This window comes from Jaculus jaculus, chromosome 4 (assembly GCF_020740685.1).
Source record: "Jaculus jaculus isolate mJacJac1 chromosome 4, mJacJac1.mat.Y.cur, whole genome shotgun sequence".
Lineage (NCBI taxonomy): Eukaryota > Metazoa > Chordata > Mammalia > Rodentia > Dipodidae > Jaculus > Jaculus jaculus.
In genome coordinates this window covers 90,996,477-91,014,839 of record NC_059105.1, presented here as the reverse complement: position 1 = coordinate 91,014,839, position 18,363 = coordinate 90,996,477, and the positions used below count along the sequence as shown (strand labels likewise).

The 18,363-nt window shown below is 39.3% G+C and overlaps 1 protein-coding gene across 5 annotated transcripts in view; it reads left to right on the top strand.

The window, feature by feature from the left end:
* Positions 1-18,363, top strand: part of Lypd6 (LY6/PLAUR domain containing 6) — a 133,593-nt gene that overhangs the window by 85,549 nt on the left and 29,681 nt on the right. For all 5 annotated transcript variants that reach the window (XM_004651828.2, XM_045148222.1, XM_045148220.1 and 2 more), the window contains one exon: positions 14,185-14,374. In XM_004651828.2, the coding sequence (XP_004651885.1) occupies positions 14,257-14,374 (118 nt within the window). In that variant the 5' untranslated portion in view covers positions 14,185-14,256. The remainder of the gene's footprint in view (positions 1-14,184; positions 14,375-18,363) is intronic.

Below are 18,363 nucleotides of genomic sequence, written 5' to 3'. Positions count from 1 at the left end.
TTGGAAAAGTCAACTTAAAGGAATACAGATTTATTTGGGCCCATGGTTTCTAAGGTTACAGTCCATGGTTGCTGACTCTGCTCTTTCTGTGCTCATGGCGTGGCAGAACATCATGAGGGGGTGGGGTAGTGGAGCAGAACTGCTCACTGGTTGGCAACTCGGAAGGGTGAGGTGAGGGAGGTGGGCAGAGGGCACTTTATATGAATGAGTGTGGCAGTTACAGAAGTCCTAGGAGGGGTGATGGAGAAGAGTTAGCAGGGCTTGGGCATTGAACAGAGTCTTCATGTCAGCTCTCTAAAACCAGAAGAAAGTGGCCCAAAATTGCATGCAAATGGTACCTACCAATATAATTGGTTCAAAGAGTGCAGATAACTTCATAGATTCAGAGCAAGAAGAATCTGCTTTGCAATTGGTGACTTCTATCTCTCTTTCATGTTTGAAGTTTTGTAAACACTTAAAAGTACTGGGAGAGGAATGAGTGTATCACTGCAAATACAGAACAGATTCCTTCAGTATAGTAGTGAGATAACTATTCCTTCACCGGGGGGCGGGGGAATGCATATGCTTAATAACCAAAACATTGGATTTGGAACTGGGTTATTTCGAACATAAGAACATACCTTGTTTTGATTTTACACACTTAATACTGTCATATTGTTTCTGAGGACATTTTGTACTGGTACAGTTTTGGAGGCTCTCTAGGATGAAAATCCCTAAGGAAAAAAAATAAATTAATGAACTTCTTAAACTCATGGAAAATTTAAGAAAAGATACCCAAACAAAAATTTTTCCAAATTGTTTCCTGCTTCCAAGTAAGTTAGAAAGTAACAGGCTAACGTTTTCCTATTCCTATTTAGAGACTTGTTTGACTCACTCCTGTCTTGTTTGTTACACTCAAAAAATGCCTTCTCTTCAGTTCTCTAGAACCTTCAAGAGTATACATGGAAGAAATAATGAGCAGAACAGCACCTAGAATAAATCCAGCATTTAAATTGTGGATATGTGGCTAGGCATGCTCATCTAGTCAACATTCATCCTAGGAAATTGAAATAGTTTTGATGCAATTGACCATTAAATCATACTGGGACAAAGCAAAAAAGGCAGATTTCTTCCATTACTCTAGCTTGGCCAATAGTCCCACCAAAAAAGTTGAACATTTTTAAAGCATTGATTTTTATGCAAATCTTTGTTTGAAATCAGGAATATGAACATCTGTCTCTCTAGGTCTAGAAGTAAAACATCATTGTCTATGAAAACCAAAAGAATGGGGCTAGAGAGATGACTCAGTAGTTAAAGGCACTTGTTGCAAAGTCCACTGACCTGGCTTCTGTTCCCCAGTAACCATGTAAAACCAAATGCACAGAGTGGTGCATGTATCTAGAGTTTGTCTGCAGTGTCAAGAGACCCTGGTACCATACTCATTCTCTCTCTTGCATAAAAAATAAAAATATTTTTTAAAAAATACAAGGAGTCAGCTCAGGCTGCTTTCCTGCTATTGATATTTTAAAAGACAACTCTAACCATTGAGCTAATAAACTTTAAAGAAGTATTACATTAAAACAATGTGTTTTATAGAGTATTTTAAGTTTGTCTCTTTTGGAAAATTCTTTGATTAGAGCTCTTGGTTAAAAGAACCAGAAAACCAACTTAGACTTGCCTGGGCAACAGAAATATTAATGTGATGGAAAGTGAGGCTATTATAGTAATTAAGGGAAGAATTATAAATTGTCCTAAAATAAAAAGTTTAAACATGGATGGGACTCTTCTCTGCCTTTTTCTTCTGTCTCTCTAAGCCAGTAACCTTCATTCTTTTCCTTCTACAAATGGGAGAAGCATGGCATTCACACATCCCTTTATATCTTGGGGTCTTAGACCAGAAAGGGCTGCCTATATTTTTACAATTCTAATTTGAAAAATAGCAGGGAGAACTATGAATTTCCTCATTGAATCACAGTTTTAGCACTCAGCCTTAAAAATAGTGGCCAATAGGATGGGCCATGTGCAGTAACTGCATGCTCCGTTATCATCAGAGAGTGGTAGAAGACCCAGTCCTGCAAGAAGGGGGAATAGAAAGGAACTCTTGAATTATTTTATGAGAAGAAAGTTATGTGCAGAGGCAACTTTTCTACTTTCTTGCATTTGCAAAAATCCTCAATCTCATTTTCTCCTCTCTTTGAAGCTGGCAGCAGCATCTTTGGATGGTGTCCTGCAAACAAAGGCATCTGGCGTTTTCAGTAATGGGGTCATGCCATCTAGTTCTGGTGGGCAACTGAGAGCCTTGGATTTGTCATTAGTAACCAAAATTTGGCCTTAGTATTGTAAAATGTTTAAGAAGACATCGAAGAAATTCTTTGCTTATATTGATTTCTCAGTGCTAAATACAAGATATTATCAAGAATGTCCAATCATTCAGAACTAATATTTAGAAGAATTATGTATTATCCTTTGAATTATCAGAGAAAAACTAGAGAGTGAGAGAGACAGAAAGAAACAGAGAGAGAGAATTGGCATGCCAGGGCTTCAGCTACAGCAGTCAAACTCCAGATGCACCACCGAGTGCACTTGTGTGACCTTGTGCCTGCCTCACCTGGGTGTATCTGCCTTATGTGGGATCTGGAGAGTCGAACCTGGGTCCTTAGGCTTCACAGGCAAGCACCTTTACCACTAAGCCATTTCTCCAGCCCTGGTTTGATTATCTTGATTGATAATTACTGATCATCAAAACCTACCAGGACCCACATGCACCTGAGCAAGTTGGTTTCTTGGAATTGTCACAACAAGGGAGACATCTCTCATGAGGAATAGGGCACATCTCAGCAAGGTGCTCTGAGGTGATATTTCAAATATTGGGGCCTGTGTTAGGCTACCTCAGAGTGTGGGGATGTCAGGCTTACCTGGGATAGTATATTTTTAATCCTGAAAGACAAGTATTCTAGAAAACACTGCCCTAATCCTACTGGGCTTTCAGGGAGAGAGAGTTTTGTTTTTGTAGTTAGGGCTATTACAAAGGGGAGGCAACTTTATTACCAAGTATTTTAATTTTTTCTATAGGAGACATGAGGGAATAGTAGCAAATTAGTGACTGGAGAAAAAAGCAGTCATGTTTGCACAGGTGGGATGGATGGTAGTTATTTCTGTGGTCGGCATCCTGTTGTAGCTTTTATCTGCTTTTGTCTTGTCTGATTCTGCTGTCCTGTGAACTGGCCTGATTTCACTATGAGAACACCAAGACATATTTTGGGAGAAGGTCGGCTCCTAGTTGAGATATCAGGGGATGCTTTTTATCCTTCTGAACAGAGTGATTCTCTTACTTTTAACTCAGATAAAATATTTATTGAAAAATAAACAATAAGAAACAACCTAATTAGGAAATAGGAGAAAGATCTAAAAAGATAGTTTATTAAAGAAGATATATTTGTTGAGCAGGAATATAAAAGATGTACAACACCATTAGAAAGTGGTAAATAAAAACAACAAGGAAATGTCACTATATATCTATTAGAATAGGCAAAATCCCGAAAATAACAACATAGAATGCTGGTGATGATGTGCACCAAATTTGTTAATCCCTGCTAGTGAGGGTGCAAAACTGCCCAGCCATTTTTTAAGGAGTTTGGCAGTTTTCATACAGAAAGAAAAATAATCTTACCATAGGTATAGCATTGTTCTCCTTGGTATTTACCCAAGAAAAATGAAAACTAATGTTTAGACAAAATTATACATAAACATTTAAAGTAGCTTTCCTAATGAAGGCCAAAGCTTATAACTAACTAAGATGCCTTTCAGGAGGAGAGTGAATAAATCATGATATATCCAAACAACGTAATCCTATGCAGCTAAAATGAAAAAAAAAAAATGAGCCAACTATGAAAACATATGCAGGAAGCTTAAGTATGCATAGTACCAGTAAAAGAAGCCAATTTTAAAAGGCTGCAGGCTGATTCCAACTGTATGATATTCTACAAAGGGGAAAATTCTGGAGATAATGCCAAGATGGACACTTGCCATGAGCTATATATTTGCTGTGGTGAACATCTGTAGGATTTTGCTGTCCCAACATCCAGGCTACCTTCTTGAAGTGATAATAGCTAGATTTCCTATGGGAAAACCAATTCTTGCTCTTCCTGAAGCTGGATGCTTTTGATGAAGGTAGCATTGTTTTTGTTCTGGTGACAAAGATCCTTTCCAGTTGGAATCCAAACTTCCCTGTCCAGTTAGGGGCCCAAGGATGAACCTCTTCCCTTTGTTAGGTTTATTTAAAATTTACTTTATTTATTTGAAAGAGAGAGAGAGAAAAAAAGAGAGAGAAAAAAAGAGAGAGAGAGAGAACGGACATGGTGCCATGGCCTCCAGCTGTTGCATATGAAATCTAGATGCATACACCACCTTATGCATCTGGCTTATGTGGGTCTTGGGGAATCGAACCATGGTCCTTTGGCTTTGCAGCAAGCATCTTAGCCACTAAGCCATCACTCTAGCCCTGTTAGGAGTTTTTATGGGGCATTTGGACAAGAGATTCCCTGGGAATGGAATGCTTTTGGAGTATACAATTTGGAAAATACTGAATGAAAATAAGAAACAAAAAGAGGGCTCGAAGCAGAGTAGAGGGAAGAAAATTCCTGAAAATAACTCTTGTAATGACCAAGCTGGACAGTTAAGGGCACAATACAACTCTTCCTCACTTTCCCAGCCTTGGTTACAGCCTATTGGATCTGGTCTTCTGAACTTTATGACCAATATGTTCTGAAATTGTTCTTTGTGAGTTGAATTCACATTCCTGGTTAGCTCTTTTGCTCTAGTTTCATATATTCCACAACTTCTGGTGAACAAATCCCCACAAACTTAGTGGCTAGAGTTACAGTCATTATTGTTCAAGGTTTCTGTGGGCCAGGAATCTAGAAAGGGTGCAGTCAGCCTGTTGTTGAAGTCTCTGTTCAGTTTGGTTGTATTCAGACTATTGTTGAGGTGGGCATGGGAGGCGAAGTGTCTGGAGCACCAGGGGACTGGCTGGGGCTCTGCCTGAGGCTGTTGTTCTGTGTAGACTTCTTTATATCATAGTGGCCTCATCTCCGAGCTTTAGCACGAGTGTTCTAGCACACTGGGTGTAAGTTGCATCATCTTCTATGATCTATCATTGGAAATTAGTATCATTGGTGGTCCATGATTGATTAAAGTTGGCCCAAACTCATGGGCAGAGGATACAGGATCATCTCCCAATAGAGACACACAAGAAATTTTCAAGTGTGTTCTAAAATCACCACATAATCTGAGCAGTTCCAAGATGAAAGAAAGTTACCTTTTGTCTGAATGATATATTTAAGTCAACTCAGCTTAGTGAAGACATGCTGTTAGTTTATACTTCTGAGAGCTGAGTTAACTCTTTCAGGGCATTATATAACCATCAAACTGTTTATACGTAGTAAAAGTTAAATCAGGACTTGCCATGATCTTCAGGCTCCAGAAATTTCGTCCTGTGCTCAGGCATCTCGAATTTAACTTGAGTCACATTGAAGCATATTTAGAACTGCTTCAGTTCTGACTTCACAACTGCCTGTAGATTGACTCAACACTTAGGTCTTGTCCTTTCACTCACAGTTCTTAAGTCAGAGTAGGTTGTGGAAGTATTTAATTTTCTTCTAGTAAACAGTTTAAGGAGTGGGTATATCTTATTCTTAGAGTCTATATGAACCAGAAATTAGGATACAGATTTGTAACTCTTGACCTGAGTTGTGGCCCTGTCACTTGACCACCGTGACTAGTACAGTCTACTTTACATTATACCATTTGTGAAGTAAAAATTCCACATATGACTCTTCTCAGTTTTCTCCCAAGTGAAGAAAACCAAATGGAACTCAAGCTAGTTTTTTCTTCTGTTTCACAATGTAGCAAGTAATCTGTTGGAATAAAACTAGCAGTTAAGTAACTCATGCAAAGGTAATTTAGAGCACAAATTAAATCTGTCAGAATGGTATTAGATTTGCAAAAGCTCATAAATAACAAATGAAAAGTCACAGAGCTGTGAAAATGAGAGTGTACTTCTTCATAAAGAGACCATATCAGGGATGGAATCTGCAGTGCATATTCACACAGCAGCATCTTAAAGGGAAAACCCAGTGCCTTTTTAAAATGTCTCAAACAGTCCGAAGGCACAGTGGTCTTGGAAAATCATCAGACGTGTTACAGAATATTCTTTGTGCTATTGTCTGAGCATGTTGTATTCGTAAGCTTGGGGGATTAAAGCTCCATCAGCTATAATTTTCCCATAGCAGAGCCCAGATTTCAGCCACCGTTACACTGAATGCTTGTCACTCATCTATCATTTTTCAGTTCTGAGAAGCTACTGTAGCATGAGTGGCGCTTTTTGATTGACTGCAGGAATGTTAGCATTGGTGATATTAATAACCAACTCTGCCCATCTTGTTATTTTCATGGAAATGAGAGGTGGAAAACACAATTTTGAGCACCACAAAGTAGACAAGTTTGGCATTTTATGGCCTTTCTTTCTAATGTTGGACTGGGCTGGACTTTTATAAGGGAGCAAAGTATATTTATTTTAAAAATGCATAGATGTCATCAAAATTAAATCCTTTGTGGATTAGAGGTTGCTATCAAAAGATAATACAGAGAATGCTAGAAAACATTTGCTAATTATATTCTCTATCTGAAAATGCTAGAATTTAGAGGATGGAAGGAACTCTTACACTCAAAATAGAAAGCAAGTAATCCAATTAAAACTGGGTAAATAATTTGAATAGACATAACTCCAAAGAAAGTCTACAAATGGCAAATAGCACATGAAAAATGACCATCCTCATTGCTTATTTGAAGAAATGCAAATAGCGCTGTGATGAAACACACTTCACATTCACTAGGCTGTCACTTTTTATTTATTTATTTAAGAGCTACAGGCAGAGAGAGAAAGAGGCAGATAGATAGATAGAGAATAGGCACGCCAGGGCCTCTAGCCACTGCAAAGGACCTCCAGATGCGTGCACCCCTTGTGCACCTGTCTAATGTGGGTCCTGGGGAATCGAGCCTTGAACTGGGGTCCTTAGGCTTGACAGGCAAGTGCTTAACCACTAAGCCATCTCTCCAGCTCTGACTGTCACTTTTTTACAGAAAGAAAAGCTTGGGCTGGAGAGATGCCTCAGTGGCCAAGGCACTTGCCCGTAAAGCCTGACTACCCAAGTTTGATTCCCCAGTACCAATGTAAAAACAGATGCACAGTGGCACATGCATCTGAAGTTTGTTTGCAGTGACTAGAGGCTCTGTCATGCTCATTTTGTCTTGCCTCTCTCTACCTCTCTGCTTTCAAATAAATTAACAAATAAAATGTTTTTTAACCCTAACCCTAACCCTAAAAAAAAAAAAAAAGAAAAGAAAGCAAGAAAGAAAAAGCTGATAAAGCTGTGGAGAACTTGTAACACTTATGTATTACTCATGAGAATAGAGATAGGGCAACTACAATGGAACACTGACAGTGCCACCAAAAGTTGAACCATAAACCATGAAACCAAGGAATTACAATCCTGGGTATATATACTATAATAGTGAAGGCAGGCGTGTACCCAAAATATGTGTATACACGCTAATAATTACATTTTTCACAATAGCCAAAAGTGTAAGCCATCCCAAATGTCCATCATATGATGAGTAGACAAATACTTTATTCAGGCATAAAAAGGAATGTTATACTACAATGTGGATGAACTATGGAGACACTAGGCTAAGCAAAAGCAACCAGACATAAAAGGCTGCACATTATAAGATCCACTTACATGAAATATTCTCAATAGGTAATCCATAGAGATAGAAAGCAGATTAGTGGTGGTCAGAGTAAAGAGAGAGGAGCAAATAGGGAAAGACTTGACTCTGTAATGGGGTGACAGAAACGTGCTAGACTACATAATGGTGATAATTTTATAATACTCAGAATATACTATGTATTTTGAATTCAAAAGTGGTGAAATTTATGTTAAGAATTTTATCTCAGTAAAAAATTAAAATAAAGGCTGGGTGTGGTGGTGCACACCTTTAATTCCAGCAGTCAAGAGGCAGAGGTAGGAGGATTGACATGAGTTTGAGGCCACCGTGAGACTACATAGTGAATTCCAGGTCAGCCTGAGCTAGAGTGAGACCCTATCTCAAAGAAAATTAAAAGTAATTTTTAATACAAGTAAAATTATTTTATTAAACTTATCATTTCAGAGACACTCTCTAAATGTAATATAATACCTGCTTGTTAAAATTTATGACCATGAAAACTATTAAAAATGTCTAAAACCTTACATTGCTTTGATGGCTATCCTTTCAGTCTTTTTCTAATTATACCAAACCAGACCTCACTTCCCCCCCCCTTTTTTTTTTGTAAAGAAAGATTAATTTCAAATAAATTGTTGGGAGAATTAAAATTCTAACTACTTAAGAATTTTGAACTTCTCCATTAAACACTTAAAAGTCATGCTTTAAAAAGAATTTGAACCATCAAGGTCTGGAAACTTGTGCTAAATTAATTAGGTGTAAAGAATCCAGCTTGTCTTTCCTTTAGTGAGTAGTGATGGATGTCACTATAGTTTGGGTAAGTGTCCTGAATTAGAGGCTTGGTTGCCAGCCTGTGGCAATATTGGAAAGTGACAGAAACTTTACAAGGTAGAGCTTAGTGAAGGACATTAGGTCACTGTATCTGTCAATAAGCTCTGGGGACCTTGCAGCTCGGGGTGCAGCACCATAAGCAGTTTTATTATACCATGTGCTCCCCACCTTGATGGTCCGTCACACTGCACGTCCAAAACCAGCAAAGCCAGCCGGTCGTGGACTGAAACCTCTGCAATCCTAAACCACAGTAGTCCTCTCCTCCTTAGGAATTCCTTACCTCATATATTCTGTGACAGTAGTTAGAGTGACTCACACAGGTCTCTTGTAAGGAAGAAAATAGTGACTTTATCCGTGATATCTATCATGAAGAGGATGATGGGCGGGCACCCCTCAGGCATGCACCCCTCAGGACAGGTATTGAAAAAGGAATACAAAAGGTGTGTTCCGACCTCCATCAATACCTCATAAGTCAATGAAATCTAGCTAAAACATTGTGTAAGGCTGACGGCTCATAACAGAGCATCACAGTGTGGCTTGGGGAGAATTTTCAAAGGCTTCACCCACCTGTTGATGAAGGCTGGCAGAAAGTCACCCGAGTCTACATGAGGTCAGCCACATTTACCTCCTCCTTTCCCCTTTGGCTTTGTCTCTGCCTTGGTGACCATGATGAGGAGGACACATAGGGACCCCAATTTGTCATCCATAGTAATTTTGAGACATTCCATTTTTCTGACTGAAGGTGAGTTGCGTGCCAAACCAAGGTAACCTGACCATACTTACTACATTGGCTCTTTTGGAATAACAGCAACAAAAATACTACAAAAAAAAACCCACATAACATATACTATGGGGCACTTTCCATCCTCATAATAAACTTCTGAGGTAGGTAGTGTCTAATTTTCCAATGAGGAAACTGAAGCACAAAGTGGTTGAATCCGTCGGTTCAAGACAACACAGTGAGGGCGGGTTGGATTCACTGGCCCCCCATATGTTACACATACACAGGCGGCAGAATGAAGACTCTGCCTGGGTGGTTATGTCATGGAGGTTGCAGGGCGTTTAAAGTCACATGACCTTCTGATGCACCATGCTTGTTACAAGTAGTATGCAGAGATTTTAAGTCACTGTCGAGAATGAATATCCTAGGTAAGAAATGTCTAAACAAAAACATGTCACTTTTGATTTTGATGTACACGAAGCAATGGTGACCTCAAGTTGCACATTAAAGAACTTAGGTTGACAACTAGTTGATATTTTGTGTGAAATCATCTCAAAGTGAATTCAAATAGATTTCCTTATCATCTATTCCATGAATGAAATCAGGGTGGAAGTTAGGATTGGTGTGTGTTTTAACTACAAACACTGAAAGCTAGAGCTTCAGATCCCCACAAAGCACAGTTTTATGGCCCTGAGTAAGCTGTGCTCTGAGCTTAGCTTCCTCAGTTAAAAACCAGGAGTAATTCACTGTGTATATGTATATCACAACCACACACAAACATGCACTTAGTAAGTGATGGTGGTGGTGGGGAATCCACAGTCTATTCTGAGGAGTCATTCTCACTGAGCTTGCTCCATGGGGAAGGGAAAGAGCTGTGCCCCTCTGAGGCTTCTTCAGAGCCCAAAGAAGAGCAAGACTCAGATGGATGTACACACAGGAGTTAAGTAAACACTGGATGCCTATAGTCCAGGGAGCCTTCTGTGTTGATTGGAGGAAAACTGAACTGAACTTGAATTGTGTGTAGACATTTGTGTTTTCACATAACATTAGCTTTCCTGCTCCAAAGTCTGTTTAACTTTTACTTTTTTAAAAATTTTTGCTGTAGTCAGCACAGTTCTTTAGTCAGTTTATATTAGTGTAAGCCATAGATTGAGTCACATAAATTGTCACTATGTAGCAATATTTTACTAATAAAAATGACAGCCTTATATGTTCACCTTATACTTCTTTGCTAGTTGCTCAGAATATAGAAAGCAAAGATTTTTAAAAAATTCTACAAAACAGCAGATACTGTATTATTTTATGCATATATATATTTGTATTTTTTAATTGACAACTTCTTTACTTACAGACAGTAAACCAAGATATTTCCCTCCTCTCCCCCACTTTCCCCTTCACAACTCTGCTCTCCATCATATCCCTTCCCTCTCTCCATTAGTCTCTCTTTTAATTTGATGTCATCATCTTTTTCTCCTATTATGAGGGTCTTGGGTAGGTATTGCTAGGCACTGCAAGGTCTTGGATATTGAGGCCAATTTCTATCTGGACAGTTTCATTGTAAGGAGTGGTACCCTACCTTTTCTGCTTATTTCTATAACAAAGCTATAGTGTGGTTTGAAGTGATTTTAAGTTAGTTGTATTAGCCTCCTCTGGATGCAGTAATTAATTATTACAAATACATTGACAGAACGGTGAGAATCTGCTTTCTTTCTGTTCTGGAGATCAGAAGTCCAGCATCTGTCATTAGACTGAAGTTAAGGTGTGGTTCAGTTTCTAGAACTTGTAGCATCCTTCAGCTTGTAGCCCCTTCTCACCTCACTTGAGCCTCTTGCTTCCAGTCACTTCTACTTTTGTTGACTTCTGTTCCTAGCTCCCTCTCCCAGGTTTCTGGAGATTGTGGTGTGGAAATCTGGGGAGAGGGTGCAATATTCACTGTACCACAACAGTCACCATATTGGTGTTGGTTTGTATTTCAATAGCTCATTTTTAAGTGCAGAGTGGATTACAGAAGTTTTAAGCTGATCTAGTCTTTAGGGTTTTCTAGAACAAAGCCAAGTAGGTGGCAGTAATTACCAAGAGAAACTTTTAGGAGGACATGGCCTTCAGGTCTGAGCTATTTAGAAATACTGCTCTTGAAATTAATATTTAACACCTGTTTTCAAACCTGGGTTGGTTCCTCCACAGGGGAGGTACTGTGAGGTATCATGCACTCTCCATTCTGCACTTTAATAGTTTCAAACACCAATTATATTATAAATAAGTGACACAAAAAGGGGAGAAGAAACATCTCAATTTCAACATACTGTTAAGTAAGTGGGAGGGCTGGAGAGATAATCCAGCAATTAAGGTGCTTGCCTAGAAAGCCTCAGGACTGGAGTTTGATTCCCCAATAACCATGTGAAGCCAGATGCCCAAGGCGGTGCATGAATCTGGAGTTCGTTTGCAGTGGTTAGAAGCCTTAATGTGCCCAATTATAGTCTCTCTTTCTCATTCGCTCTCTTCTCAAATCAATCAATCAATAAATATTTTTTTAAAAAATAAAAGGGACATAGGAAACACTGAATATGATTATAGTAGAATAGTAAATTAAAAATTTAAATTATAATTATATTATAAATTTTATTATAACTTTATTAAGTTATTATATATGATATAATTTTACTATATTATAAATTTATAATTATATTATTAATTTAAATTATAAGTCCTTCTCCCCTCTAAAAAGGTTAACTGGAATAAGATTTTTGCCATACTTAATCTTCATTTATCTTTAAATTTTACTTTGAGTTTCTTTTACTGTTTCCTTTGCTATAAAGATCAGGTTTTATATTTGGGATATTATAAACTTTTAAATATTACCTCAAAATACTTCCCATACCTATCAGATCATATTTGGGGTCATAAGGTAGATATCTTGGCAGCATATATGACTTCCAGTTGTTTTATTTTGCCATGTGATCTGCAGCCTATTTTTTTTTTTTTTTAGCAGATGTGATAATGTTTTTATCATTCATTCCTTATGGTGAAAAAAAAGAAAAAATAGGACCAACTGGCAAAGTCAACAGGCACAGGGCATGAGACAATCCCTGAGGTGTGGTGATGCATGGTGGTAATTCTAGCCCTCAGAAGATGGAGACAGGCCTGGAGAGATGTCACAGTGCTTGCCTCCAAATCCTAAGGACCCAGATTTGATTTTCTATTACTTATGTAAAGCCAGATGCCCAAAGTGGTGCATTTGTCTGGCATTTGTTTGCACTGGCTAGAGGCTCTGGCATCTTCATTTCTTTCTCTCCCTCTCTCCTTCCTTCTCTCCCTCCCTCTTTCTATCTCATAAATAAGTAAATAAATAATTGTTTTAAAAAATTAAGATGAAGACTGGCATATTCCTGAGGCAAACTGACTAGCCAGTCTAACTGAACTAGTGATCTCTGGGTTTGGTGAGAGACCCTGTATCAAGGAATGAGGTGAAAAGTGATTGAGGAACACACACACCCACCCCCCACCCCCCCACACACACACCTGTACAAGCCTGCCCACACATGTACAAACATGCATACACACCACACATACATACGCATGCAAAAAAATATAAAGTGCCAGGCCTATTTCTGGGCTTTTTAGAGTACTCCATTTTCCAGATTCATTGTTATACTCCTTATCATTCTCTTTGATTAATACTGCTGTGTAGTATATTCTGATACCTGAATAGGCCATACTGATCTCTATTGTGTTTCAGTTTCACAATGTCTTAGCTATTACTTGCTTTCCGAAGTAATTAAAAACCTTATGCTATTCTAAAAATGTTGTTGAATACTTATATTGTTTATAAACAAAGCATCCAATCAGTGTTTCAGTTAAGTTGAAATAAGTGAATATCTAACCTTGCCCCCTTGCATAAGTGAGAGCTGATGGGGCTTGGAAATATCAAGGCATGTGGAGGCCTGGGCTCTCCAGGAAGCTAAGATGGCAGAGGCGAGGGAACATATGCAATTCAAGACGTACCTGTGCATCTAGTGAGTGGGAGAATTGACCTCTGTGACAAGTTTTTACTGTCCTCAATTTTTAGTGGAAGGGGATCAGAATAAGAAACAGAGTAGATGATTGTTTAGTGCCAAGCAAGAACTTGATCTTTTAATTGTCCATCACTAGAAAGAATGACATGGCATCTACTAGTGTTTAAAAATGCAGAGCTGAAAGGCATGTTGCCTGAGCTGGATTCAGTCCTAGACTTACTTGCTGGACCCCAGTGTACTCAAAATGTGGCAACTATAGTGGCAGCCTCATAGGATCCTAGAACACATTGATATTTGTAAAATGACTGCAATGGGGTCTCACCAAAAACAGTTGGCTATATTAAGGAGATTTTGTGCCATTGAGACCCAATTTTTGATTTGGAGCTCAGCTTACCTGTATTTCTTTTCTTTATCAAGTCTGAAAGTCTAGCCTTTCCACTCAGGTATGGGCCACAGGACCCAGTAAGATTGCTCTTGGGCCAGTCCTACGCTGTTATCAAGGAAATGCTTTGCAGCTTTTGTACCTGACTTATTTATTGTTGGTCTCTGGCAGCCACCACCTGGCTCTTGGCAAAAAATAGCCAGATTTCATTAACATTCAATCTCTCATGATACCATCTCGGCTGGGTATTAGGAGGGATTGCCACCAGTGGAACTGTAGCAAGCTGATTAAGAATAGAACTGGGGTGGAATGTTCTTAGTGCTCTAAAGTTACCATTTATGAAGTTTCTCCCCATGGTGCCTCTCCTCCTGGTGCCCTGCTCGCTTTCCCTCCCCAGCTCATCTCACTGAGAACTCAGCCAAGCCTCCAGAGCTTCTTCCACTGGACACTGAGATGTGTCTGTCTTCATGTTTCAGGTGCCGCTTCTCTCCCATCACCTCGAGTCCCCACTCTGGGGCCCTCTGTATGAGTGACACATCAGGACTGCCATGGAACTTGGCCCTGCCCTGGCCTGGCTCCTGCTCCTGAGCCTGCTGGCTGACCGTCTGAAAGCTGCTCAGTCCCGAGACTTCACAGTGAAAGACATTATCTACCTCCACCCTTCGAGTAAGACTCTGATTATTCTCTTTGCTCTAGAAATGTCACCTTGTTTCCAGTTAGAAGTGAGTTGAAGCATGTCCAGCAGAAGGCAGGCTTCCATGCAGGGGAAACACTGATTTAATTAGAGGTGTGCTAGTTAGTAAGCTAGGTCATGTTGCATGGTGAACCCTCATCTGCCCTCAGGATGTTTTTGATTTTAAGTCAAATTATTAGACTTATTTTCTCTGTTCCCTACACTCATTCTGATTTTAAATATCCTTTCCTTGCCTTGGTCCTATCCTCAGCCAGGAATCAAAGTGAACTGCCCTGTCCCAGGAGGTGGATTATTTGGGAAAGTTCAGTCCTTTATAGATCTGATAATGGCATGGCTGCCTCCCACAACTTCCTATGCCCTGGGCCTTTATGTTTCCGTGGTTAAGAATTTTCTAAGGAATGCATATAGTGTTGGCCCCTACCCTTCCAGTTCCTGTCCTTCAGTTTCTAACTGGCATATATGTGGGGTCTTGCTTGTGGATTTGTGTTTTCTGTAGATACCCTGAGAGAACACTTTGAGAAACAGCCCTGTGACTTTCTTCCTTGGTTCCCATTATCTTGTTTTTCCACCATTCTTCTCTGTATTGTCTTTTGATGGTGAAAGCTAAGTGTATATTGTGTGTATCCTGGCTTTTAGTTTTTGCCCCAAAGTACTTAACTATTTTATAACATCTATCCACTGTGTATCAAGCATTGTGATAGGTCAAAAGGTATTCATAACAATGAAGATGTAACCCTGACTTTGAGGACCCTTGGTTCCTGCAACCCCATAGAGTAAAATCTCTAATGTGTGTGTTTTCTGCTGTATTACATGAGATGCACAGGAGTTTGGAGTCCACCTGACTTTGGGTCTGCAACACGCCCAGATGTTCTCTGGCCTGCCAACTTTGAAATAAATTCCCTGACTTAGTGATGATTAAATGGCATAATGCATGGGAAGCACTGAGCCTGAGCTGCAGTAAATGCTTGGTGTTAGGGAAATGTTTTATACCCTGTAGCATTATTTTATGAACCAGAAATAATATCTGTGGGACACCAGACCTGGACCTAACAGACATCTGAATGTTACTTTTTGTTGCTGTCATTGGATTAGTCAGCAGATTAAAGGTGCTAGAAATATGTTACCCTGAGTTTGTGTTAAGTCCAAATACACACTTGCTAGAAAACAAGGAATTTCTTTAGAATTTGCTACCATGCCCTCTTACCAGCATGCTCTTACACATCCCAGTCAGTTGCATGGGAAATGTATCTAGATGCTTGATTTTGAAGGAGTTTTTACTATGTCTTAATGATATGCACGAAGAGATGTTGATACTTGTTCTGTCTTCTCTCTTGCATTTTGTTTTTTATTTCCAAATATTTTTTAAAAGTATACTTGATAAAGAAAAGACCCAGATTTCTGTCTCTTCATAGTGATTCGCTGGGGTTTTGGCTGCTGTACAATCCTTTATCAGCTTTGATGATAAACTCAGTAGTAACCTGGTCTCTTCTGAGGATACACTTGTACACCAGGGGTAGGATGGAAGATGGAGGTGAAGGGGTTTAAGCACACAGAAAAACCACACTGATGCTACTTCTTCCTCAGTGAGGGAGCCACCCAGCTTCTACAGCAAGTGAACCCTTTGTAGAAAAAGATGAATTCTGTCAGGCCACAGGGGTGATAATTTTGCTCCTTAGAAGTTGATGGAAGCAGAGGTAGTTATGCATAGTAATCCCAGCACTAGAGAGGCAGAGGCTTGAAGAGCAAGGTATGAGGCCAGCCTGAGCTATATAGTCCATTCCAGGTCAGCCTGAACTACATAGTGACTCCTTCTTTCCAATAAGAAGGACAAATAAAATAATAAAAGAAGGAGATCAGAAAGTTTTGCTCATGTGAGAAGAATCTCTCACATGAATGTTTGTTTGTTTTTAATTTGTTCTAGACTAAGAAAAGGGGCTGGAGACAATATTCCTAAGCTAGAAGATAAGCAGGTCTGGGCAGAATTCTCTTTATAAAAGTCACATAAGGGATCGTAGGCAATAGAAGGCTTGTTGGGTTATCATACTGTGAATGGCACCTGCCTGGCAGAAGTATGTTTATTTTGCCCATTTCAAATCAGTTAAATTCATATTTCTCTGAACTACTTCAGAAATTTGTGGAGTTTGTTTATTTTTACTTTTTATTTTTAAATATCTATGGTTCTCTGCCCTGGAGCCCTTGCCCATGCCTAGATAGAGTGATCTCTCTACCGATAAGCAGGTTTCAGCCAAACAGAAGCCATAAAAAATACATGAGGGGAACACGGGATTAGTTTGACTTTTGAATTATTGATACAATCGCCTCACTTTGTAGGTGGAGGCACAAGCAGCTATCTCTGGGTCAGTGAGTGAGCCAGATTCCATTAATGTTACATGGAAGTGCTCAGAACCTGCCCATGGAGAAATGTGGAGGTTCAGGCGCAGCAAGAGCACACACACGTTTTCTACACCAAACACACACTTACTGCTCAAGGGCCCAAAACAGCTGTCACTGATAACAACTAGGCTAAGATTGCTGAGGAAATTCTGCCTTCCATTACTAATCTCCCTTACTCTCTGATTCCCTAATCTTTGAAGTTTCCAAAGCCAGTAAAATAAATGGACTTAATTCCTTTCAAACTAGAGGCACTGACCTCTTTAACCATCTGTTCAGTATTTTCTCTATGTATTTTCTTCTTTTTTATGTGGAAAAATGGTGATTTTTTTTCACATCCCTTGGTTAAAACACTACAGTCTAATAAAATCCTCCAAAATAAGAGTTAATGTTAAGAGAAATAAAGCTGCTTATTTGACTAGCAGACATCAAATGAGATAGTAGAGTTGAACAAATAAAATGATTGCACTGTGTTTACTTTCTATATTATAAAAGCCAGTTCTTAAACACAATGAGTTTTCCTCTGGACACACAGGGGTGTGTTTGTGTGTTTTCTCTTTTGAGGTAGGGTTTCATTTTAACTCAGGCTGACTTGGAATTCACTATGTATTCTCAGGGTGGTCTCAAACTCAAGGCGATCTTCCTACCTCTGCTTCCCAAGTGCTAGGATTAAGTATGTGCCACCACACCTGACAACACAGTTATGTCTTTTGTTCATCATGTCCGTCATGTGCACCCAAAACCCAAGAGCTATGTCCCACAGGGCTTTGCTTAAGCCACAGGAAGCCCAACATATTCACCCACAGTCCTATGCTACAGAAAGTCTTACAGAACCAGGAGTCTTTCCATGGTGACCAGGCAGCATTGATTTTTACCACCATGGTTAAAGGTACAGCAATCTTTTTCTCTCTCTCTTTCTTTCTTTCTTTCTCTTTTTTTCTTTCTTTCTCTTTCTTTCTTTCTTTCTTTCTTTCTTTCTTTCTCTCTCTCTCTCTCTCTCTCTCTCTCTCTCTCTCTCTCTCTCTCTCTTTCTTTCTTTCTTTCTTTCTTTCTTTAAGCAGGGTCTCACTCTATCTCAGGCTAACCTGGAACTTCTTCTGTATTCCAGGTTGACTGGTAACTCATAACAATTCTCCTTCCTTGGCCTTCTGAGTGTTTGGATTATAGGCATGAGCCACCATACCTTGCCTTATTAAAATTATACAAAAATGTATTGCTGTACTTCCAAAACCTCTACTCCACAAAATTGAATAATCTGGAAGAAATGGATGAATTCCTAGACACATACCACCTGCCAAAACTAAGGGCAGATTAATCTCCTAAACAAACCTATCACATCCATGGAGATTGAAAAGGTAATCAAAAACCTCCCCAAAAAGAAAAGTCCAGGACCAAAGAACTTCTCAGTTGAATTCTTTCAAACCTTCATTGAAGAACTGAAACCAATGCTTCTCTAACTGTTTCTTAAACTGTTTCGCATAATTGGAGGCCAGGGAGTCCTCCCTGACTCCTCTTATGAAGCGAGCATCACCCTAATACCAAAACCAGACAGAGATGCAATAAGGAAAGA